The sequence below is a fragment of the Alexandromys fortis genome, unplaced genomic scaffold, assembly GCF_014885135.2.
Source record: "Alexandromys fortis isolate MF-2015 unplaced genomic scaffold, M_Fortis_MF-2015_v1.1 scaffold_70, whole genome shotgun sequence".
In the NCBI taxonomy this organism is placed as follows: Eukaryota; Metazoa; Chordata; class Mammalia; order Rodentia; family Cricetidae; genus Alexandromys; species Alexandromys fortis.
This window is the reverse complement of record NW_026067955.1, coordinates 8017702-8043280: the sequence shown is the minus strand read 5'-3', so window position 1 is coordinate 8043280 and position 25579 is coordinate 8017702. Positions and strand designations below refer to the sequence as shown.

Sequence of the window (25579 nt, the reverse complement as noted above, 5' to 3'; positions counted from 1 at the left end):
CCCCCCCCCCTTTTTTTTTTTTGAGACAGGGTTTCTCTATAGCTTTGGAGCCTGTCCTGAAACTAGCTTTTGTATACCAGGCTGGCCTCGAACTCACAGAGCTCCGTCTGCTTCTGCTTCCCAAGTGTTGTGATTAAAGGCGTGTGACACCACGCTTAGTCCCAGGCTTCCTGTTTAAGAAAGCCTTCACTGCCCAACAAACAGACTAGCCATTCGTTATAAACTATTTACATTACCTAGTAAATAAAAAAAAAAAATCAACTCCTTAGCCTCGCTAGCCACGTTCTGAGAGTTCAACAGCATCCTGTGACTAGTGGCCAACTACTTCAGAGCACGAAGTGCAGCTGTCAATCATTGCTGAAAGGTGTTTGTTTTATTAGCGGACCTAGGGGTCTGTTCTGTCTGTGTGTGGCTTTGAAGCCCAGAGAGGGATTGCACTTTCATCAAATGCTGAGTTCACCTGCAATAACTTGGAAGGGATCCCTGCATACAGCCTCTTCCATGCCGCTCTGCCTTGTAGATTAGAGCCACTCTTCACATCCTAGTGCAAGGACCCTCCCGGAAGAGCACAGCCAGGAAACCTCAGATCCCAAGGCCGCAGCGCCTGCCGCTGGTCACGTGCCCCCCCTCCCCCACCGTCGCCGTCCCGCCCCCGCCCGGGCCCCCTCCCAGCTTGTACCGCCCCCCGTCCTCACTGCGCAAGCGCGGGCCGCGAGCGTGGGGCATCTCGAGACAGTTGCGGGCTGCGGAGCGTGGAGGTTGGCGGCCTGCGTTCGGCCAGCTCCAGCGGCTCACTGGGTGAAGTAACGAGGCACAGCAAGCCGAGCCTCCCCGCTCCTCCGACAGCGAGGGCCATGGAGACCCAGGTGCTGACGCCGCACGTCTACTGGGCTCAGCGCCACCGTGAGCTGTATCTGCGCGTGGAGCTGAGTGACGTGCAGGTAAAGGCCAGGCTGCGGGCTGCGCGCGGGATCACGGCCCCGGGTACCCGCCGCCCTCCTTGCTTGTAAGCGCTTCTGCATTGCGCCAGTGGAAGCCACGAGTGGGGTGCCCGGCCTCCTCCCAGGGCTGCAGGTGCCGTCGGGGGTCTTGCGCGTGGCCTCTGGCTTCCCCTTTGTTCCTGGCAGTCACCCTGGGGAGCCGTATTCAGGTCCTGGAGGCACGGCCGCCGGCTCGCGGGTTGCCTGAGGTCCTCAGAGACGTGGGATGAGCTCTGTGGGTCTGAGGTGCGGTGTGACATTGGCCTCCTGGGCCATGACAGGACTCTGAGATCCAGCCAGGGCAGCCCACTGACGTCCTCAAGGCTCGCTGCTGAGCTGGGGGTGGGGGGGACAACCCCTCAACCGTTCAGTGGTGGAAATCTACATTCCCCCCTCCAAGGAAATAATTTCCATCCTCTAAGGCTGTGAGCTCAGCTTTGCATAAAGAAATTATCTTGTTACATTAAGCACAATTTTCATCTCATTTGCCTGCTAATGTGAGCAAATCAAATCCCTGGGAACTTCCGTGTCTCTAACGAGACCATTGAGTATTCTGGTCCTGGTGGAGCTAGTGGTTTTGGTCTGGAATGTTCTTTCTACAGCCATCCTTACTCCCTAGTCTCCTTGACATCCATGGTAGTCGAATGACCTTCGTTCTACTTTTGTTTCTTGCTCATAATTTGGCACTTTTCTGTATTCATCAATTCAGCTGGCATATTTTCTTTGGGGGTCTAGGTACTGGGTCTAATCTTTGCTTCTGGAATGTAAATTGTTTCCCCTTGTGAACGATGAAGATAATTCTGGCCAGAATGTCTTTGAGTAAGCATTAACATTGCATCGAGTGCCATTTAAAGTGTTAAGCTAACCTGAACTATGCTTTTCTACAATAGGATGAATACGTCTCTTTGTTTTCTTTCTCTTAAAGGATTCTTTGCTAAAATAGGAAAAAAAAACTTTAAATTTTTATATTTTGGAGGCAGTCTTCCTACATAGCTCCGTCTGGCCTGGAGCTTATGTAGACCAGGGTGGTCTTGAACTCAGGGATCCACCACTCTCTGCCTCCTGAGTGCTGCGATTAAAGGCGTGCACCACTATGTTCAGGGATACACGTTTGAAATATGTTAACAGGGAGAGTCGTGAGTTTGGAGGAAAAAGTGAAATTTTCTTTTGGAGAGCAAAAGTCTTTTTAAAGAAATTTTTGGAAGAAGTCTCTCACCCCACATGGAGGTTTTATCTTTCTGGGGTTCTCATCTGCTATTCTGAGGCATTTTAAAGCAACATGTCAATACTGTGTGTAAGATACTACAGGTTTATAGAGGGGAGTCAGACAAGCTCCCCTTTCCCAGGGCATTCTGACTATAAGGAAGCATATTACACAAAACCATAAAGGTCTGTTCATGAATATGTCTGTTGATAATGTTGGGGTTTGGTGTTGAAACAGGTCCCTGGCATTAAAGGAATTCTTTGCCTCTCTTTCATTGAACTGGAGGTTACTTCCAGAAATGGCATGACTTGCTGTTTACTTGGTACTGGGAGAACTTTCTAGAGTGCTCACCTGTAGCTAAAGCCAAGTTCATTGTAACTATTCTCTTCACAGCCGGGGGTGATAGCGTCTATTAAGAGGGATTGGAGCTTTGGTGCTTGGGAATGCAAATGGAAGAGGGAGCTCTGTAGTTTAAGAGGGATTGGAGCTTTGGTGCTTGGGAATGCAAATGGAAGAGGGAGCTCTGTAGCTTAGAGGCTGTGGGTATACCGGCGGTTCTGAAACAAAAGATGAGGAGAGACCTACCTGAGAATTCAACTGTGGCTGAGAGAGGAGGGTGTCTGGTATTTTTTGGTGGGCACAGACTAGATGTTTGTGCTTCTACAGAATTCTGCATTAGGTTTTGTCTCAGTTTGCTGAGGTTTCAGAGTACTCTTTTCAGAAGTTGTTATTCCGTGAGATAGTAATGTTCAACTGGTCTGGCTGTGAACTTAGTGACTGTCAAGAGCTGCCTGTTTGTTTTTTTGATTAATCTCCTCAGGTTGTGTTGAAATGAGCTTTAGCTCAGGGTTTGACTCGAGATGAAGCAATTCATTTGCTCAGTGCAAGCCATTTAAGGACACCCACTCCAGTTGGTCCTTAAGGGAAGGTTCTGGGTCCTGGGGCAGCTCTAATACCTCTTTGCCTCTGATAGCATGTCCTCCAGCTGATGAGTGGGTTTCAAAGCGTTGGGGATGATCAGTTCTGCCCCCACCCCCGCCCCAGGACGCTGGACACAGTCTAGTTGTCACATCAGTCTTCGGGTTGCAGGGTCAGTGACTGATGAGAAGCCACTGGTTTTGTGTACAGGAATTATGTGCAGAAACAGCTTCACAGTGGCATTGTGCTTGAGGTGAGTAATAGCAAAGGGTCAGCGGGGGAGTGGTGGCTTCTGTTGAAGGGCAGCATCAATGCCTCAGCCACCACAGTTGTTCAAGCCTGTGCTCATTTAGCAAGATTTCAGTTGTTTTGGACAATGCACAGCTCTGCTTGAAAGATACCTTTTTTTGTCAGTGTCTGGTAGAGAAGTCATCGAAAGTGTGAACTTGGGCCCCCTTTCTTCCATTTACTAGCTGGTGACCATAAATAATAAGAGCGGCATTCTCTTCATTTGCATAAATGTGAATAATAATATCTAATTCACAGGGAGGGCCCTTTTGATGTTTGAACTGGGGTTAATAGTGATTTGTGAGCCTGGCGGTGGTGGTGCACACCTTTAATCTGAGCTTGTGGGAGGCAGAGGCAGGCGGATCTCTGAGTTCGAGGCCAGCCTGGTCTACAAAGCGAGTTCCAGGACAGCTAGAGCTGTTACACAGAAAAACCCTTTCTTCAAAAACAAAAAACCAAACCAAACCAAAACAACAACAAAAAAAGTGATTTGTAAATTCTAGTGTGCCACCCAGGCAGGTGAGGTTATAGGGCTGTGACGCTAAGTCTTAGATGAGAGACAGACAGCAGTGAAGCAGAATGTCACCGTTAGCAGACCTGTCTACATATCATACGGTCAAGATGGCTTTTCTGAATAAACCATTCCGAAAATTGGATTAGGAGAACTATTAATCCAAATGGCAGAAAGATAGGATTCCTGTCTGTGCCATTCCCAAGAATCATCTTCAAGTGGGTTAGTGAACTGCATGCGTGAAGTGAAGCTGCTGAAGAGAGCCGAGGAGACTGTGGTGTTAGACACGGAAGAGTATCCTCAGAAACCAAAGCCTAAACCCTAAAGGAAAGGCTTGGTGAGTAAGCTTGTCCACATAGCAAGTTCCAGGTTAGCCAGGGCTATATAGTGAGACCCGCTCTCAAATTAAGGGGAAAAATTGTGTGTGTGTGTGTGTGTGTGTGTGTGTGTAAGTTTGAGACACAGTGCATGTGTGGAGATCAGAGGACAACGTGCATGGTCAGCTCTCTCCTTCCTTCCGCATTGGATCCAGGGACTAGAACTTGACCAAAAGCTTCCTTGCTCACTGAGATATTCTGGCCCAAATGAGACTTTTGTTACTGTTGTTGTTTTTCCGGTCCTCAGTGAGGCATTTTTAATACAGTTAGTATGAGTATTCATTGGTAAATTTTTTTTTTTTGAAAATCAGTTTGGTAGTGTCTGGTTGAGTTGAAGATATGCTTAACTAATTACGACTGCATTAGTGTCTGCTTTATTTCCTTTTAAGCCATAAATAGAACAGAATGTCAGCGGATACTAGTTATGGATGGCAATGTTTGTTATAGTTTTTAGTGTTTGGTTAATTGCTTGAAATATTTCACAATAAAATTTAGAAACTCTACATTGTTCATAATCACAAAACAAAAATACTCATAAAGTGATAAACTCGGTCCTTTGAATTGATTCAGGTATAAGGCCATGTACCTAGGTACTTGATGAAAACATGAACTATGAAGTGGTATTTTCAGGTTGCTGTGGGCGCACAGGGCATAGCTTGCTGAGTAAAAGCCTTGTCTAGATGAGTGCCATGGAGGAAATACAGAGTGCTGAAGTGGTAGGGGCGGTTTTAAAGTAAGCAGTCAAGAAAGGCTTTATGGGGAAATGATGATTGGACCAAGAGAAACTGGAAGGGTAAAGAGTTATGCAGGAGGCATGGAGCAGGATCGGCGTTGTAGCTCAGAGGAAGAATGTGTTCTTTGAATGCTTGAGAGGCCATGGGATTGATCCTCCGTGTCACACACAAAAATAGACAAAGAGGCAGAACTGGGTTGGAGGGGGGCGGAAAGAAAAGAAACCCAGAGATACAACATTCTGACTAGTACCCAGACTTAAACACAGGCCTGGGACTTGGAGGGTTCTAGGGGAACAGAAAGGACATTAGTATGTGTGGGATGTTGTAAGGAAAAGAGGGAGAGGGGGTTGGAGGGTTTAAAGATGTAGGTCATGTAAAGTCTTGTTGCCATGGCAAGGAGCTTGGCTCTCATTTAACTATTGAGGAGTTCTGAGCAGAAGGATGACTCCTTAGGAGCTGTGTTTTAAAAATTGCTCAGGGGCTTGCTGGTACAGCTCAGTGGTAGAGTACTTGACAGCCTGTGGCAAGGGCCTGTGTTTGCATCCCAGCACCTTGTATGTGTGTGTGTGTGTGTGGGGGGGGTGGCTCTCTGCATCTGCTCTGTGGCTTTTAATGGAGCATTATGATACGAAATTATAAGGACATCCTCCTTTCTTTTAGACAGGGCGACCTTAGGCTGGCTCTGTAGCTGAGGATAACCTTGAACTTCTTTGCCTCCTGCCTCTACCTCTGGGTAGAAGGATTACAGAGCTGGCTTTGGAAGATCCTTTTTTTTTTTTTTTTTTCCTTTTGAAGGTTTATTTTTACTTTCTGTGTATGGATTTTTTGTCTGCATGTATGCTTGTGCACCGTGTGCATGCAGTGTCTATAGAAGCTATGGAGGCATGAGCTCTCCTGAGACGGGAGTTTAGACAGTTTGTGAGCTGCCGTGTGGGTGCTGGGATCAAATACAGGTCTCCGGAAGAGTTGCTAGTGCTCACAACCACTGAGCCGTCTCTCCAGCCCCTGGGAGAGCATTTTAAAAAGGAGGTTATTATAATAGTATGGACGAGAAGTAAGGTGGCTCATTTGGAGACGACCGTGGAGCTGGAGACTGTGAACACAGTGAGAAATGTGGAGAGAAATACATCATCAATCAGACATGGGGAGGGAGGGAAAGGAAAGAACCAGCATCTAGCCATAATGATTTTGATGTAAGCCCAGAGTAGCCAACGGTGTTTTACTGAAATGGCTAAGACTAGAATAATTTTAGAGCCCAAATCAAGAGTCCCTTTTTGTACATAAACAATTTCCACATATAAATAGTTTTGAAAAAAAAAAGAGTCAGTAGAGTTCAGGACAGTATTTTGTTTTGAAAATTAGAAATTCATGATACCTTAGACTTACCTGGTTGCAAAGTGCACCATTATTTTATATAGGATGGAAAAGGGATGCTGTTTAAACTAAGGTACATGCCTCCTCATCCATTGCAGTGTTCTTTTGTGTTGTTTTAATTGTTGAAATCTCAGATCTTACTAAAGGTGTCCGTCATTGTCTATTTAGGGGCCACCAGAAACACACTTGTAACCAAACAGGTGGGGTTTCAGTGAACAACCTCTGGGAAAACCTGATGTCTCAAGAGTTTTGTAGTGTTTGTGTGTTTTTTGAGGCAGTTTCTCTGTGTAGCCCTGGCTGTCCTGGAACCTACTCTGTAGACTAGGATGGCCTCAAAATCAGAGATCCACCTGCTTCTGCCTCCCAGGTGCTGGGATTAAAGGTGTGCACTGCAATGACCCAGATTTTTTTTTTTGTTTGTTTTAAAGAAGCCATGCAAGGACTGGCAATGCCATGCAGTGGCAAAGTACCTGGCCAGCACGTGCAAGGCCCTGGGTTCCATTCCTGGCACTGAAAAAAAAAATGATCCTTGTGAAAATGTGGGATTATTACATGGAGAGAAGAGTTATTGGGAAATCCTTCCATGGAAAGCAGTAGCTGGTGCATTCGAGACTCCCTCCCAAGACAGGCAATGAAGATGGAGAGGAGTCTGAGCTAAGTCATTGTGGGTCTTCATGTCTCTGAGACTTCATGTCTCTGAGACTTCCTGCAGAACTGCTTCCTGGTTGCGGCTTCAGGCCTGCCGCATTAACTCTGCTGCACAGGTTCTCATCACACACAGTCAAAGCTAAATATCCATGATGTGAATGAGAAGGGCAACCCACTGTGTAGAAAGTTCACCAACTCTGCACTTGTGTCAGAGGTTAAGAAAGTGGGTGCGTTGCTTTACTTTGACTTCCTTGAGCAATTACTGAGGCTTGGGGGTATTGAGCGAAACATGACCAGGTTCCTGCTGTTGAGCAGCGCAAGTCCAGAGGATCAGAGAAACTAACAAACAATAACTCAGAAACAGTGTTGAAAGTAGTGTAACAAAGGTGAGTTCAGGAAAGAAGCTGTTGGAGGTGAGGGGAAGAAAGGCATTACAACTGACGTCCTGCAGGCATGGGAACTTAGATGCTTTAAGAGGAGAAAGAAGCCAGTGATGCCTTCAATCCCAGCACCCGGGAGGAGAGGTAAGCGGATCTCTGTGAGCTGGAGGCCAGCCTGGTCTATGGAGCGAGTTCTATGACAGCCAGGATTATTACACAGAGAAACCCTGTCTTGAAAAACCAAAAGAGGAGGAAGAAAACGGTGTGGTTGCAAGTGCTTGCTAATGTCAGCACCTTGCATGTGTTTTTCCAAGCTCAGTATAGTCTTGAATGTAAGTGGGGTTTTTGTTCAACTTCCCTCCTCTGTTATTGTGTGCGCGCGCACACACACAAGACACATGTTTAGAGGTCAGGTGATAACCCAAGGAGTTGGTCCTCTCCTTCTAACATATGGGCTTTGAGGATGAAACTCAGGTCTTGACTATAAATATTCTTACCCATAGAGTCATTTCACTGGCCTATGAGAAATCTACTTTTTTAATTTTTTTTTTTCTGAGACAGGGTTTCTCTATGTAGCCTTGGCTGTCCTGGAACTCAACTCTGTAGACCAGGCTAGTCACTGAGATCAGCCTGCCTCTGTTTCCTGAGTGCTGGGATTAAAGGCGTGCACCAACACCACCTGGCTAAGTAGTCTTATTATTTTAAAAATTACAGTGGTTGAAAGGTTGTGATTCTGAAGATGAAAGAGAAAGGCAAATAAAAATGATCAAAGTAGGATATGAACCAAAATCTAACTGACTTCAAGGCCATCTTTTGCTCCTTTCTCCAGCCTTATTCATTGTTTAGTAAAAGGCTGGCTTGTGCAAATTGGCCTTTCAATTAAAAACAAAAGCATCAAATAAAAATATCAAAAACTCTCTGGGGCTAGCCTGGTCTACATAGCGAGTTATAGGCCACTCAGTGTCAGTGGTGAGACCCTGTTTAGAAAGAGGGTGTGTGTGTGTGGGGGGGATGAACAACAAAAATTCAAGGAGTCAGGAAATAAGTAGGTGTGAAATTGGGAACTCAGATAAAGCTTTTGCCCTGAGTATGTTTGTTCGGTTAAGTGAACTTGAACATCAGTGTTGGCAGCCCAACAAGGTGCAGGGTATTAGAAGTTAAGGTCAGAGTTTAAAATCTACCCAGGCATGGCATGGAATGTCTCCCCTATAAACTGTCCTTTAGATCAAAATTCAAACTCTGTCAAGGGTGTGATATGCCTCTGGAAGTCTTTCCCAACCCTTAGGTCAGTCTAACTAGAAGTAAACTCACTTCACCTTCTGTTGTGTGAGGCCACTTGTTTGTTCCTGGATGCTCAGCCTCGAAATAATCACACAGAAATCATTATATTTGCAATACTTTTGGCTAATAACGTAAGCATATTTCTGGCTAACTCATATCTTAAATTAACTCATCTCCGTTAATCTGTGTATTACCATGAAGCTGTGGCTTACCAGGTAAAGTTCCGGCATCTGCCTTTTCCCTGACTCCACAGTCTTTCTCCCAGCATTCAGTTTAGTTTTCCTCGCCTAGCTAAGTTCTGCCTTGCTATAGGCCAAAGCAGTTTCCTTATTCATTAACCAATAAAAGCAACACATTTACAGAAGGACTTCCTACATCAATCTTCCTATCCCCAGTTGCTTGAACAGTGAACAAAGTAGAAGTCCTTAGGAGTTAAAAACTGGCTTGTAAAAGGTGATACCGCCTAGTATCACACATAAGGAACATCTCATGACTTCATGTTCAAGTAGCCTCAGCAGGGGCCTTCCGTCCCAGTAGGAGTAAGTGCAACAGGGGGTGGTAGTGCATGTCTTTAATCCCAGCACTTGGGAGACACAGGCAAGTGGATCTCTGTGAGTTTGAGGCCAGCCTGGTCTTCCAAGGACAGTCAGGGCTACATAGATAGACCCTGTCTCAACAAAATCAATCAATCAATCGATTGATAAGTCATGAAGAGCAGCCTTCAGCTCCTCTCTAGTGCAGCTATGCTGGTATCATTTAAAACCTTTAGGCAAATTTATTGGCTCATAATGATACATGTTTCAGTGTACCAGGTAGCTATAACAATATTAAAGTTCCATTCATCTAGCAACACAGGCTTCTTCCATGTAAGTTACATCCTCTAAGATTATTACTGTCACAGGGTCTCCCTTCCTCCCACCCTCCCTCAGTTTTGAATTTGTTTCTGGAATAAGCCTTTTTAATTAATTTGTTTTTCAAGACAGGGTTTCACTGTATAGTCATAGTTCTGGCTATCTATAACTAACTCACTCTATAGACTAACCAGGCAGATCCACCTGCCTCTGCTTCCTGAGTGCTGGGATTAAAGGTGTGAGCTACCACACCCGGCTATTTTAAATGTATACAGGTTTTTTGCGTTTTCTCTCTGTGTACGTCTATGCACCACGCATGACTAGTTCTTGAGGAGGCGAGAAGAGGGCATCAGATCCCTTGGGGCTGGAGTTATAGATGGTTGTGAGTCACCATGTGAATGCCAGGCATTGAACCAGGGTGCTCTGGAAGAGCAGCTAGGGCTCTAACTTGCTGAGCCATCTCTCCAGCCCTATATAAGCCTTTCGAAAACTGAAGGATGTCCTTCCGTGACCATCACCTTTGGAGAGGTTGAACTTAACATGCACAGTGTGCTACTGGGCAGGGGCTGCTCTGTTTTGGCTGAGTTAGCACCTGAAACCTCTGGCTCACAAACATGTTTAACCACCTACTTAGCTTGTGGTATGGCCAAGTATGTCAGCCTTGCTTGGACATATCTGTCTGCCTGAGGAGAGAAAACCAGGCCACCCAAGCCTCTTTTGGTCACCTACCCAATGGAATTAGGGCATGTGGAACATAAGGAAAGACCTAGGTTGAAAACTTACCGCTAAGACATCCCAGAACTATGTAGCCTCCATGATAATATTTACATGGAAATCTGTGTGTTGGATTGGGGAGTATATATAGTTCAGTGGTAGAGCACCCACCCCGTCATGCACAGGGCTCCGAGTTTGGTCTCCAGCAGTGTGAAAAACCAAATAAATTAAAATGTGCAGAGCGTGCCTGTTTCTCTTACTAATGACCCCCCCCCCAATATCCCAGAGATGTAGTCCCCCTTTTCTAGTGGTTGACATATATATTTAGTGGAAGAGATTATAGATTTAGTTCAGTTTTCCCTCTGGGATGAATCTTACTTTTCTCTCCTTATCTGTTTTGGAAACACAATACCAGAAGATGAGGGACCCAGTTCCCAACACAGCTCCTAGTGAATTCTTGGGAGTGGGTCTGAAATTAGGATAGAGATTGTTGTCTTGCATAATTCCAGCGAGTCAAGGCAGGGTCATCACGTGTCCTCAGCCTTATGGGTCTGTTTGCCGAGCAGATGCCCTGGTTTAAGCTGGGATCTTATGCCCCTCTGCTGGGCTTGCACCTTCAGATTGGAGACATAGAGTACTGGGTACTGAGGGTGGAGTGGTCAGGGCACAGGAATGCACTTGGAAAGCTGAGTCTTGGTGCTTTGGTGCATAGCTACCTGTAGTCCTGTCTTGGATGAAGGTCTTTAGTTCTGTCTGTCCTCCTATCTCAGAGACTGCCCAGATTCTGGCCCTCTGTGTGAAGTTGATTCACTCAGCTTTCACTCTGCACAGAGCATTGACCTGGTCCACCCACTCTTCCGACTCCTCTCAGTCTTGGTGGCTTCCTTTGATGAGTGATCGAGTACAGAGGGCTGAGAGTCAAGCAGAAAAATAGATGTATCAGTGACGATACTGGGACCGTACCACCTCTCACGTAGCCAGCCACCGTGAGTTGTTGGTAGGAGATGGGCTTTTTTATCCTCAGGCTGCTGAAGGTGTGCATTAAATTAAAGCACTTTCTGGGGATAAACTAGAAATCTGGAAAATTTTGAGCCTGATCCTCCTTTTCAGTTGGAAGTTGAAGAGATGTGGAGCCTGAGGCTGTTGTAACCACAACAGTGTGCTTGTAGACGCTGTTGTGAGCTCAGCTCTGTTGTAATTGTTGTCTTTATTTTGGTACTTCCCACTTCGGTGAAGGTATTCCCAGCCACTCTGTTCCCATTGTGTTTGTTCTCAACTCAGATAACCCTTGACTGCATGTCCATTTTTAGTCTTGTTCTTTGCTTTCTTCTCCCAGAAAGTGACTCACCCATTCCACTGGGTGATCAGGGCTGTAGCTTCAGAGATTTGTCTGAAGCTCACATAGCCCCATCCATCTCACATGGCCCCTTGCCTTCCTAACCATCCTTCTAATGGACTGACTCACAGCCTAATCCTTTTGCAGAGTTCGAGCAGTTCAGAGTCCTTGGAAGAGGATGTAATCAGCTAGGTGTACCCATAGACACAGAAACCCGCAGAGATGTGAATAGACTCCCCACTCTTAGTGGCGAGGCACAGGGTAGGAGGTCAGTCTCCAGGAGGAGGAGGAGGGTAGGAAGTTTCAGCTTTGTTGTAATTTCTCCACATTAAAATGTCTCTCGTGTCCCCGGTCTCTTTTCACAGAACCCTGCCGTCAGCATCACGGACAACGTGCTGCATTTCAAAGGTTAGTATCTTGGCAGATGGCTGCAGCCCTCGGCAGAGGTCACAAGGCTTGGTGGTGGTCTCTCTTTTTAATTTTTCTAAAAAATAATTATTTTATCTTTCTATTTATTTACTTATTTTGTTTTTGAAACAGGCTCTCCTGTTTCAAGTATATAGCCTTGCATTGTCTGAAACTCACTATGTAGATTAGGCTGGCTTTAAATTCATAGAGATCCCTACCTGTGCCTCCCAAGTGCTGAGATTAAAGGCGCATGTCACCATACTTTGCAAAAATATTTATATTTTAGAAGCGGGTTTGTGTGTGTGTGTGTGTGTATGTGTGTGTGTGACCACAAAATCCGAATGAGTGGAACTGGAGTCACATATGGTTGTGAACACACACATGGGTGCTAGGAACTGAACTCTGGCCCTTTGCAAGAGAAACAAGAGCTGTTTATAACTGCTGAGCTGTTTTTCCAGCCCCAGTATTGATTTTTAAAAGTCAGAGTTTTGGACCATCTGGATGACTCCCTATAATCAAGTATTGCCACACGTCAGTAACTGTGTCTGTGACACTCACACACATAAGTATTTACATTTTAATTTATTTAGAAAAAAAGCAGTTATAATGAAAACAAAGAGACAACTGTTGTTGCTGGTATTTTTTACTCTTTTGGTCTTTTTTTGGGGGGGAGGCTGCCACCCAGCTTCCAAATGAATACACAGAGGCTTATTCTTTCTTATAAATGCCTGGTTTTAGCTTGGCTTATTTCTAGCCAGATTTCCTTATCTTAAATTATCCTGACTACCTTTTGCCTCTGAACTTTTTTCTTTTTCTTACTTTATATATCTTACTTTCGCGCTTACTCTGTGACTGACTGGGTGGCTGGCCCTGGTGTCCTCCTCACTTTGCTCTTTCCTTCCTTCCTCCTTCTCTGTCTGCCTGCCAGCCCCCGCCTATACTTTCTCCTGCCTCACTATTGGCCATTTAGCTCTTTATTAGAACTTTAGGTGTTTTAGACAGGCAAACAATCACAGCTTCACAGAGTTAAAAAATACAAAATAAAAGATTGCAACACATCTTTGCAGCATTAAAACAAATGTTCCACAGCATAAATAAATGTAACACATCCTAAAATCATAGTTTACATTTTCCCCTTTTTGTCTAAATGAAAATGAAAGGTTTTAATTTTAACATAGTAACACTAAATACAACAAAAACAGCTATCAAGTAAGAATTACATTTACAATATTCAGTCCATTTGTATTTAACAAATTCAGAGAAAATCCTCCCATCCATCCTATCTTAGTGACTCCAAAGTTTTATACCTAACTGATTTTCTATCATAACTAAGGAAAACTATAATTATTTAGTCTTTAACTCCATCAAAGACCCAGAAGGATGTAATATTACCTAACAACAGAAACATCTTGTTATCTGGACAGTCACCCAAAGTTCCTCTTCAATATTAGGATATTCATTTTCATCCTACAGGCCTAGAGTATCTGGGAGACTTTTCAGTGAAGCAGGAAATTTGAAAGGTTGTCATGCCTTGTATTGGCAAAGTTAGTCAGTCTCTTTCCTCTGGGTCTGGCAGACTTTTCTGTGAAGCAGGAATTTTGAAGAACTGCCCTGCCTTGCTTTGGCAAAGTTCAACAGTCTTTTTCCTATGTGTCCTGCATGTCTAGTCTGCATAGCACATTGTCAGCAGTCAAAAGCGAGAACAGTTTCTTTGCCCGGTGGCTAACCTTGCCACAATGAAAGCAGAATTCTATGGAGTTTCTTCAATGCCCGTTATCTCTGAAATAAATTGATACTGGCTTTGTAGTCCAGGCTGACCTTGAACTCACAGAGATCCACCTGCCTCCACCTCCAGAGTGCCGGAATTAAGGCAAGTCCCACAACTGCATGGCAAATGTAACACATCTTAAAATAATATTCTATAATAGACAACTCATTATATGTTTGCTGAGGAATGTGGGGATCAACCCCAGGGTCTCCCACATGCTGAGCATGTGCTCTGCTACTAAACTGTATCTTCAGAACATGTCTTTTTCCTTTCTTTCTTCCTGCCTTCTTTCTTTTCTTTTCTTTTCTTTTTTTTGAGCCATGATCCTGCTATGTAGTCCAGGATAGGTTTGAACTCTAGATCTTCTTGTCCCAGCTTTCTGGGTGCTGGATTATAAGCCTGGAAATCTCTTGCTGTTCCGATGGTCTTTGATTCCAAGGATCTAGCCCATGTTTTCTCTGTAGCTCCTGAGCAGGCTTCCTGTTGTGCCCAAGACAATTGGCTGTGTTCACAGGTAGCCAGTGGATGGTTCTCCTTACTTTCTTGCCATTCTAGCTTTTCAGAATTATTGTCTTTTTTTTCTTTTCTTTCCTTTCTTCTTCTTCTTCTTTTTTTTTTTAAAAGATGGTATCTCTTGTAGCCCAGGCTAGCTACAAACTATGTAGCTGAAGATGACTGTAAACTTCTCTGATCCTATTGCAGTTTCCGTCTTGCCTGCAGTCCCACCCTGGTGTACTTTCTTAAAGCCAGTCCGACTTTGTTCTGTTTTTCAAGATAGAGTTGTGGTAGCGCAGGCCTTAGGGTTCAGCCTATGTGCTGTTCTTCTTTAAGGAATGTGTGGTCTTAGAGTATTATAGCCACTCAGCAAATATCAGGCAGGTGTACTGAAGTGGCCAGAGGAGGGAAGGGAAACCTCGGGGAGTCAATGAAGGCAGCAGAGAGCAGAAGGAGGTGTATTCCATGTGACTTGCTGCGTTGTGCAGTGGTCGCCGGCACCTGGGCAAAGATCCATGTCCTGGCTCAGGGATGGTGCAGCCACCTCAGGGACGGTTCCCGCAGTTCTGCTGTCCTCTGCCCTGTTGCATTTGGGACTGCTAAAGGACAGTCGTCTCTGTCTTCATTTTCTGTCCCTGGTTGGAAGGCTTTTAGATTAGAGCTGTTTTTGAGATAATTCAGCATCTACCCTGTAATTCTCTCACTCATCTCTCTCTCCCCCATCCTCTGACTCTGTCTTTGTACTGGAACTTGAGCCCAGGGCATTGTGCATACCGGCATATTCTCATGGACTCCACATTCCAAACCTGCAGCCTGCCTCAACCCAGTCAGGGTGGTACACACACTTGGTTTTTTTTTCTGCTCAGGATTTAGAATCAAAGTAAATGTGAAAGGTAAATCTCATCTATGTGCCTCTTTTTTCTTATAACTTCTTCCTTCTTTTCTCCTTCTTTTTCCCCTGTTATTTTACTGGGTATTCTTTAGACTGTATTATGGTAGCATAAATAGTCCCAAACAGACCACAAGTAAGCTTATAGAACTCAGGTTTGCCCTTGGGATGGCTTATCCATCTGTCGAATTGCTCTGTCCTCGTGCTTCTATACTCCCAAGGTCCCACAGCCAGTTGTGAGCTGCTCTGTGAGTGTTGGGAATTGAACCCTGCTCCTCTGGAAAAGCAGTCAGTGCTCTTAACCACTGAGCCATCTCTCCAGCTACATTCAAAGCAATGTAGCAAGCTGATTTTTGGGTGGCTTTGCTCTGCTCAAATTCACAAAACTCCACATTTCTTTTCTTTGAAGCTCAGGGACATGGTGCCAAAGGAGACAACGTCTATGAATTTCACCTGGAGTTCTTTGACCTCGTGAAGCCAGAGGTTTGTTCTCTGCTTTCTCATAGCCTTTCCATTTAGGAAGTGCATACTAGCTGTCAAGTGAGTGATGAGCAAAGGGGAGTGAGTGATACCGTTGTGTTTGGAACGAGCTCTGGTGTTAGCTGCAGAGGAATGGGAAGGCTGGGGGCCTGAGCCGCATCTGCTTTCGGCCATTATTTGTCATGTGTTAGGTGAAGGCTCAGGTGAAATCTCTAGATCCCTCCCAGTTCTGGTGTTCTCTTCTTTTAGTGATGGCAGGGGAGAGTAGGGTGACAGATGATTGAAGCCCTCCCCGTGAGGTTTTCATGAGACTCAGTCACTCTGGCAGTAAGGATCGGAGTGAGCAGAAAGGACAACGGTAGCTGGTCTTGAAAGAAAATTCTGGGAGTGTAAAAGCAGTTTCCTTCTTTTAGCCTCGGAAGGCTGATGATTCTGTATTCATAGTTCTTGTTTGGGCACTTGAGTTACTGCATCCTCTTGTGCAGAGGCTTGTTCTGAGAGCGCTCAGATAGCCCTGGCCAGGGCCTGAGCACATGTCATGGGCTGCCATGGAGATAGAGTGAGAAGCTAGAACAGAATCAGAGAAAGACTTCGCTGTTCTTTGCAACTGCCCTTGCCTAGGATATTCCCCATTGTCTGTCATGCCTTGCAGAAGCAGAGAAGCTTCTCTGGGGCCACTCCAGCGTGGTGCAGTCAGTGCATGGAAGGGAGTTCTGACACTCTCACTTTCCCTCCTAGCCGGTGCACAAGCTGACCCAGAGGCAGGTGAACATCACAGTCCAGAAGAAGGTGAGCCGGTGGTGGGAGAGGCTCACGAAGCAGGAGAAGCGCCCACTGTTTTTGGCCCCTGACTTTGATCGCTGGCTGGATGAATCCGATGCAGAAATGGAACTGAGAGCCAAGGTGAGTAAGCTTGCTAAACCATCATTACTGAAGGTGGAAATTGTGGGGGTTGATAGGATGGGGACACATTACACACTGGCTGGGAGGCCTAGTGACGGGATCGTAGGGTACCCACCATGGAAGTGTGGAAAGCTGCTTCACTCGGGGTTCCTGTGGTGTTTGCTTGAGGGTCAGGTGAAAGTGATGGTTTCTGTGAGAGAGGTAAAATACCATTCTTATCACATGTTGAAGATGTCGGAGCACTGCTGGCCAAGGCCGTGCTTATCTGGGTCCTCTCCCCGCTCTTCGCGGTAGTTTTGGGAGGAAGTCGCTATGTGGATCGCACTTTCAGAGTGGGGAGATACGTTTCCATATCATTTGTTTGAAAATTCTCTACATGAGAAATTCTCCTGTTCTTTCCTGTTTCTTTATTCAGTCATTTCCATTATTTTATGTTTAGGATTATAATCTAACACTGTTCTCGTTGATCAACTCATTCCCGCTGTGGGTATTGGAGGCTTTTTCACGGTGGCCACTCATTCATTTCCCGGCCACTCAGACCCATTTCTAGCTAGCTCTTAGATCTAAATCAACCCACTTATATTATTTTATATTTTACCATGAGGTTTGTGGTTTACTGTTACTGGTGCACAAGGGTCTTTTTCTTCCAGCAGCTACATGGTGTCTCTCTGACTCCGCCTTCTCTCTCTCTATATCTCTGTTTGGATTTTCCTCCTAGCTTTACTCTGCTAAGCCATTGGCCGAAAGCAGCTTCTTTATTAACCAATGGCAATAAAACATGTTAAAAGCATACAGAGGGGCTTCACCATTGTAGGGTATTATTTTTATTTTTTCTCTTCATTCTTTCTTACTTTTTGGCACTCTCTAATCTACCCCAGGTGTAGCTTATATATCCTTTGCTTCAGTCCTAGAATAACCATTTCTTTAAGGAGCTGGGTTTTTTTTTTTTTCTTTCCATTTCCTTTATGTGTATTGGTACTTTGTCTGCTTGTAGATCTCTATCCACAGAGTCCAGAAGAGGACATTGGATTCTTTGGAACTGGAGTTGCAAATGGTTTTTTTTTTTTTTAATTTTCAAGACAGGGTTTCTCTGTAGTTTTTGGTGCCTGTCCTTGGAACTAGCTCTTGTTGACCAGGCTGGCCTTGAACTCACAGAGATCTGCCTGCCTCTGCCTCTGCCTCCCAAGTGCTGGGATTAAAGGCGTGCGCCACCACCGCCCAGCTGCAAATGGTTTTGAGTCACTGTATGGGTGCTGGAACTCTAACCCAGGCCCTCTGGAAGAGCAGCCAGTTCTCTTAACCACTGAGCCATCTCTGTAGTCCAACCTGTTTTATTTTTGGAGGGTGATATTAGCAGCCCGATCAGCTGACAGTGAGGGAATACAGGTGTACATGCTCACGCATACATATACTTAGACATGCAACTTTGTGTCTGTTTGTGTATTAAGCTAAACATAAGTTTACACTGAACCTGGACATGGACATGAGCTTAGCTTCTGGGGAAAAAAAATACACCTTATACTAGAAGTGTTGCTCTTGAAGAGGATCTGAGTTCTGTTCCCAGCCCCCACATCAGATGGCTTACAGTACCCCTCTAACTCCAGTTCCAGGGGATCTGGTGGCCTCCTCCGGCACCTGTACTTACATGGACACACACACACACACACACACACTCCTAATTGAAACATAAGTAAATAAAATCTTAAAAAATGAAATGGCACTTCCTGCCTTCAGCTGCTGTTCTTTGTTGCTCTAACAAGTCTCCAAAGGGTGTCCTTTACAGCTTTAAGAGTAAAGATTGTCCCAGGCAGTCGTCAGAAACTAGTTGATTAGCCATTAGTTGAGTAAGTATCTATGCTCAGATCCAAAGCTGTGCTCTGGGACAATCTCCTCAGCAGAGCATGGAACACAAGAGAAGGAGGTGGCCTGAGGGGTCCGATCTCTTTCCCCACACCTGGCCTTTTGTAAGCATACGGGAATTTTAACTTGTATTCTTGGAAAATTTCTGTCTACATCCTAGGAGGAAGAACGGCTAAATAAACTCAGACTAGAAAGCGAAGGCTCCCCTGAAAGTAAGTGGCTCCCAGTTAACCTGTGATGGAGTTGGGGTGGTGGCAGGGCAGGAGAGGGGGAAATTCACACTGAGGAATGCTTGGGTGAGTCTGGGTTAGTTTTTCCGATATGCACACACAACAAAGCCTTACCTCTAAAGATGCTTCCTTTCTGTTTAGGACTAGCCTTGTCTGAGTAAACCAAGGCTAATGTAGCAGACAAGAACCTCTGTCTCCTGGGAGGACTAGGGGCAGATGGCACCCAAACCTGCAGCCTGGTATCGCTTCTCTCATAAGTGTGAAGGGCTGTGCTGTAGATGCCTGTGGTTATCAGCTCTCGAAATGCAAAGTGTTTGCATGTGTGTCTGTGTATCACATGCATGTGGGGTACTCTAGGTCGCCAGAAGAAGGTATTGTCTCTCCCGAAACTGGAGTTACAGCCAGTTGTGAGCTGGGAACCAAACCAGGGTCCTCTGCAATAGCAGCAAGTACTCTTGGCCACTGAGCTGGCTCTCTAGCCTCTATTCAGAGTTATTATTGTTATTAGTATTGTCGTTGTTATTATTTTTGAGATAAGTTCTCACTTTATAATTCTGGCTGGCCTGGAATTCAATATGTAGACCAGGCTGGCCTTGAACTTATAGAGATCTGCCTACCTCTGCCTCCCGAGTGCTGGGATTAAAGACATATGCCTATTCTGCCCAGCTATTCAGAATCTTAGAAAAAAATTTCATTTTATCTAGCCAAATGTTTTTTAGAAAGAAGATCTGTAAGTGAATATATAATGTATTTGGTGATGGTGCAGCAGCTGCCTGTTACACACGCTGCCTGGAAAGCAGCGGAGCAGCTCTAGGTGTGGGGCTGGGTGAATTAATTGTGGGCACCGTCCTCCAGAACTGGGACTCTAATAGCAGGCTCATACTGGGCTATGGAAAATTGCTTGTGAACAACAGAACGAGATGAGATCAAACCTTTGCAAGGGCATTATTTAGCATGCCATAAGTAGGGAAGGAGACAGCTTTAGAGAAGTGGTTTCCAAATTGTGTTCTCTGGTACCTCAAGGGTTTCCAGTAATGCTTTGGAAGGGTAGGTCGGTAAAGAAGCTCTACTTTAGTTTACATGATCTTGTGTTTTATACATTAAGGTTCTGAGTGTATGTGTTTCATGTATGTGTTGTGCGTTTCAAATGAGTTTTAAAGATTTGAGTGGCCACTAATTTAGAAAAATAGTCTTCAAAGAATAAAAACACAGTCTCTAAAGAGACTTAGTGTGGGCAAAGAACACTGTAAGAAGCCACCTTGATGAAGATGCTCACTCTGCAGGAACCTGAATCCAATCTTGGGACCCACATAAAGGAGGAAGGAGAAAATTGACTTCACAGAGCTGTCCTCTGACCTCTGCAGTTGGGCCGTGGCACGTGTACTTGCCCGCTAGTAATAACAACAACAGGTTTTTTTTTTGTTGTTTTTTTTTTTATTTGTTTTAATTTTTGAGACAATATCTTACAAAATAGCTTTTGGCTGGCCCGGAGCTTACTATATATACATAGACCAGGCTGGCCTCAAACTCAGAGCTATCCTCCTGTCTCTGCCTCCAAAGTGCTGGGCATCAACACGACTGACCCAATAATAAAGTTGTTTTTATAAAGGCCACCTTTGATAGTTATATTAATTTCTTTTTAGTGTTTTAAACTTTAGATGTAGTAAAAAAAATCTTAAAATTCATGAATTTTAGGATGCTAGACAAGGCTTTAGCTGTTTTTTCAAAATTCAGTTTTCTGATGATAAGGTTTTTTATGTTTGGGAAAGAAGTATACATTTTTTGTTTTATGAAGAAAAGAAGTTTGATTAAGTGTGTTTGGTCTGGTACTTTTTGGCCCTGTAGAATGGCTCTTTTGTTTGCTCACACTGTCAGACGTGTGGTGTGGCCATCAGCCAAGTGTTGATGAGAATATCGATGTCACAACTGGCGTGGAGCAGCAAAAGCTGAACGCCCCGCCCCCTCTCTGCCCCAGACTTATCCTTTCTTTCCCTCTCTTGTGAGGGGGCTATAAGGCCACACCTTTCACAACTCTGGCTCTGTAGACATCTCCTGTTGTATCCACAGAGACCTTCCCGCTGCCTCTTTCCCCGCCGAATTTCTTTTTTTTTAACCTATAAATATTCAGAAGATGTTCTTTGAAAATATGTGGCTGTTCAACCAATTATAAGCTCTTAGCAGCCTTTATGTTTTCACTCTCTTCGTGTCTCCATGAGGCTCTCTGTGGTGTCTGGCACACTGTGTTCAGCCAGGACCAAATCTCAGAATTATTAGTTTTCAAATATTGTTTCTATTAGAGAACTAGTTTGGTCTGCACAATCTTAACACAAAAGCAAAACTCCTAAAACTCCAGAGAAGAGAAACCTGTAGATTATGTTAACTAGAGCAAGAACTGAAGGGAACTCTGTTTCCCTACATTCATTGCCAGGGGTGGTACTTTTTTCCTGAGCTGGCCAAGTCTATGAAAGGAGGCAGGTGAACACACAGGTTGGCAGGCAAAGTTCAACATATTCGCTTTATGGGAGAGGGAGCCCAGGCTAGGAAGACATGGGCCAGATAATTGTGTGGGAGCTTAGAACCACCCAGGTGGAAGACAGGGTTGGAGTCCAGAGCGTCTCTCTGGGACTGTACTGAGTAGCTCACTGCCCTACTTCGCTTTTCAGCTTTTACAAGCTTGAAGAAAGGGTACCTGTTCATGTACAACCTCGTGCAGCTTCTGGGCTTCTCTTGGATCTTCGTCAACCTGACGGTGCGCTTCTGTATTTTGGGAAAAGGTGAGTATGCACTTTCTGAGTAGCTCTCTTTGCCTTTGACACGAACAGTCACCCTGCTCTTCCTGCCCGTCCCCATGTGTCCACAGCACTCATTTCAGTTCCTGGTGAGACAGGCTGATGGGAGCAGCCCGAGAGATCTCACTTCTGCAGATGTGTGGAGAAGAGCTGCAGGCGAAGTTTCTTCAGATGTGACACACATGGCATTAAGTCACTCCCTCGTGTCTTCATCAGTGAGGAGCTTCTGTGGCGTATTCACTAGTGTGACATTGTGAAGCATATGGGAAGAGTTAACAATAGCATGGGACAACACTCATGAGAGGCTAAAATTAATGTAGAAATTGTTCTTTTCTTATTTGAGAGAAAGAAACCAAACCAGCTTGCAAATCAGTACAGTCAAAAAAATCAGAATGCAGTTTTCCACTAGCTTGAATGTGGGCGATCTAAAGGTCGAGTTTCTTTTGTAAAGTAGGTGTGGGGAGAATATAACCGTAATAGAAAATGTAAGCTGTTTGAGAAGAAAATGAACTCTTGTAGAGCATCCTTCTGTTTGGCCCTGAATTGTCCACCTGCGGTTTGTGGCAGTCAGGCTGTTTAGTGGGGGATTTTGTTGAAAGAGGAGGAACTGTGAGTTGTTTCCCCAGCCCCAGCAGTGGGCTTTGCACACCCAGTGGCAGGCTAGGAAAGCCTTGTGCCCGAGAGCTTACAGCTGCCTCTGTGATCACGTGAGAGAACGAAGAAGTCTCAGGTGCAGTTCCTCTCTGGTCTCTCTGCTATTAGCGTGACTTTATCAGAAGCCACACGGAAGGAAAACAGGGACCTTCAGATACATAAATGCTTGCCTCGTTCAACCTAAGATGGTGGGTGAATTCTGAGTGTTCTTGATGAGGCTGCTGGTTACGGGGCTGGCAAGATGGCTCAGAAGGTAAGGGTGCTTGCTGCCAAGCCTGAAAATCTAGCTCCGCTATCCACATGGTCGGAGGAGAGAACCGACCTCAGGAATTGTTCTCTGACAACCACATGCATGCCATGGCATGTGTGCAGCAGTTTACGCATGCTAAACGTCATAAGGAGGATTTCGTTTGTTTGTTTGGAGACAAGGTTTCTCTATGTAGCCCTGGCTGTCCTGGAACTCACTTTGTAGATAAGGCTGGCCTTGAATGCAGAGATTTATAATGGTACTTTTTCATTGGAACTGCCAGCCCACAAATAATGACATGAAGACTTATGATTAATTATGAAATTCCTAGCTAGCTCTTATAACTTAAATTTTATTCTCTCTCTCGCTCTCTCTTTTTTCTTTTTTTTTAGGGGGGGTTTCAACACAGGCTTTCTCTGTGTAGCTTTGGAGCCTGTCCTGAAACTTGCTCTGTAGATCAGGCTGGCCTCAAACTCACATAGATCCCCTTGCCTCTGCCTCCCGAGTGCTGGGATTAAAGGTGTGCGCCCCCACAGTCTGACTTAATTAGCCTGTTTATATATATATATATTTTGGTTTTTCGAGACAGGGTTTCTCTGTGACTTTGGAGCCTGTCCTGGAACTAGCTCTGTAGACCAGGCTGGTCTTGAACTCACAGAGATCCGCCTGCCTCTGCCTCCCAAGTGCTGGGATTAAAGGCGTACGCCACCACCGGCTAGCCTGTTTTTATTAATCTGTGTTCTTCACATGGCTCGGTTACTTCTACTCTGTACTACTGTATGTGTGTTATCCTGGCGCCTTGGTGATGTAATCTGTGTCTCCTCTTTCTCCTCAGAAATCCCGCCTATCCTTTCCTGCCTAGCTAGGATTGGCCATTTAAATCTTTATTACACCAATCACAGCAATATATATTCACACAATGTACAAATACCCACAGCAGAGATCCGCCTGCCTCTGCCTCCTGAGTGATGGGACTAAAGGTGTGTGCCACCACTGCCTGCTGTCATAAGGAGTCTGAAGACAGCTGGCCATAGGGCCACTCGGTCCAAAAGCTCTCAAGTTGTCAAGTGTGATGGAACAGGCCTGTTGGCTCATTGATGATCAATCCTCAACTATTATTTACTTCTCTATGGACCCTCTTAACTGAGAATTTAGATTACAGATACATGAATAATGATTGTATCTGCTAGTGGATTTCCTTTTTGTTTTTGTTTTTGTTTTTCAAGACAAGGTTTCTCTGTCAGATTATCCCTGACTGTCCTGGAACTACTCACTCCATAGACTATGCTGGCCTCAAACTCAGAGATCCACCTGCCTCTGTCTCCTGAGTGCTGGGAGTAAAGGTGTGCGCCACCACTACCTGGCTCTTTCTTTTTTGTTGTTGGGGTTTGGTTTTGGTTTTATTGGGAGCATTTGGAGATGTTTGTTGCTGCTGCAGTGATTTAAGGGTGCTATTTGTATTTAGTAGGAAGGGCTAGGATTCCCCCTCTTTCTGCAATGTACAGTACAGAGAAGGTCCTGCCTAGGTTGTCATAGGATGTCAGTGGTGCTTGACTGAGAAGTGCTGCAAGGAAGAATGCAGAAGCAGCATGCTCAGGCGGGGTTTGTGTGAGGACTGCAGGAGCAGCATGCTCAGGCGGGGTTGATGTGAAGACAGGCCTCTCAGAAAGCGCTGCTCATGTATCAGCCTCATGCGAGCACTAGTGGACATTTTGAAACTTTATCAAATAATTTACTCAAATGTTCTGTACTCTTAGATAATTGGACCATTTATAGAGTAATAATACACTTAGGAATGTTTCAGAGGACAACCTTGTATTAATAAGGCCTTTAAAACCATTATTTCTTTTTAGTTAGAATGGATTCTCGGAATTTTAAGAATTAGTAACCCTAAAGCTACAAATACAATTAAAGCCTCTTTTGAAACCTAATTTTTTTTTTTTTTTTTTTTTTGTTTTTTGAGACAGGGTTTCTCTGTAGTTTTTGGTGCCTGTCCTGGAACTAGCTCTTGTAGACCAGGCTGGCCTCGAACTCACAGAGATCCGCCTGCCTCTGCCTCTCGAGTGCTGGGATTAAAGGCGTGCGCCACCACTGCCCAGCTTTGAAACCTAATTTTAAGGATTTTATTTTTAGGGGCTGGAGAAATAGTTCAGTGGCTAAGAGCACTGACTGTTCTTCCAAGAGGACCTGGGTTTGATTCCCAACAGCCACATGGCAGCTCACAACTGTCTGTAAGTTCAGTTCCAGGTGATCAGATGCCCTCTTCTGGTTTCCTATGGTACCAAGTATATAAATGATGCACAGGAATACATGCAGAGCAAACTACCAAATACATTAAAAAATGGTAATAATAACTAACTTTGAAAGATTTTATTTTTAAAAATGTGTGTGCACGTGCAAGTATGTATATGTGCAAATGAATGTAGGTGCCCTTGGACGCCAGGAAGGAGTTGTGAGCTTCCCTATGTGGTGCAGGGTACCAAACTCAGGTCCTCTCTAAGAGCAATATGTGCTTCTAACTGCTATTGCTAATTGCAATAGCCTTCCTGAAACCTAATTTTAGGCAATACTTTTACCTTTGCATCTATGTGTGATTGAATTTTTCATTGCCCATATAATATAGATGATAGAGATTTAGCTTTAAATTAGAACAGGCAGTGATCTGAAGAGTTACCACTTTGTCTTGTACATTGATTTCTTTTTTCACTAGATAGTAACAGAATGAAAGCTAGGTGGGCCTTTATTTATTTATTTATTTACCAGGAGAAGAGGACACAGGGTCTTTGTGTTCACTTTCTTGAGATAAAGGGAGCTCACTCTCCTGACTCAATGTTTGTTTTCTCTTCCAAGTTCTTTCCCTGTAAGGCTTGGTCTAGTCTGCGAACTGCCTCTGCTAGAACTCCAGGCGGACTGACCGGTCATGTGTGCTTGTGCCCTAGAGTACTTCTACGACACGTTCCACACTGTGGCTGACATGATGTATTTCTGCCAGATGCTGGCACTAGTGGAAACACTCAATGCTGCGATTGGTGTCACGAGCTCCCCTGTGCTGCCTTCTCTTATCCAGGTATGGAAGAGTCGAATGTGGGAGTAAGGAACGAAAGAGTTTAATGTGTATCCAGTAGATAGGTCATAATTTGTCATGTTTCAGTTATTTCTTCTTCTTCTTCTTCTTCTTCTTCTTCTTCTTCTTCTTCTTCTTCTTCTTCTTCTTCTTCTTCTTCTCCTTCTCCTTCTCCTCCTCCTCCTCCTCCTCCTCC

The 25579-nt window shown here is 44.8% G+C and overlaps 1 protein-coding gene across 1 annotated transcript in view; it reads left to right on the top strand.

Annotated features, from left to right (window-relative positions):
* Positions 1-708: 708 nt before the first annotated feature.
* Positions 709-25579, top strand: part of Hacd3 (3-hydroxyacyl-CoA dehydratase 3) — a 32502-nt gene continuing 7631 nt past the window's right edge. The window contains exons 1-7 of the mRNA XM_050151773.1: positions 709-941; positions 11962-12004; positions 15566-15639; positions 16375-16539; positions 18560-18611; positions 21293-21403; positions 25259-25386. Of these exons, the coding sequence (XP_050007730.1) occupies positions 855-941; positions 11962-12004; positions 15566-15639; positions 16375-16539; positions 18560-18611; positions 21293-21403; positions 25259-25386 (660 nt within the window). The 5' untranslated portion in view covers positions 709-854. The remainder of the gene's footprint in view (positions 942-11961; positions 12005-15565; positions 15640-16374; positions 16540-18559; positions 18612-21292; positions 21404-25258; positions 25387-25579) is intronic.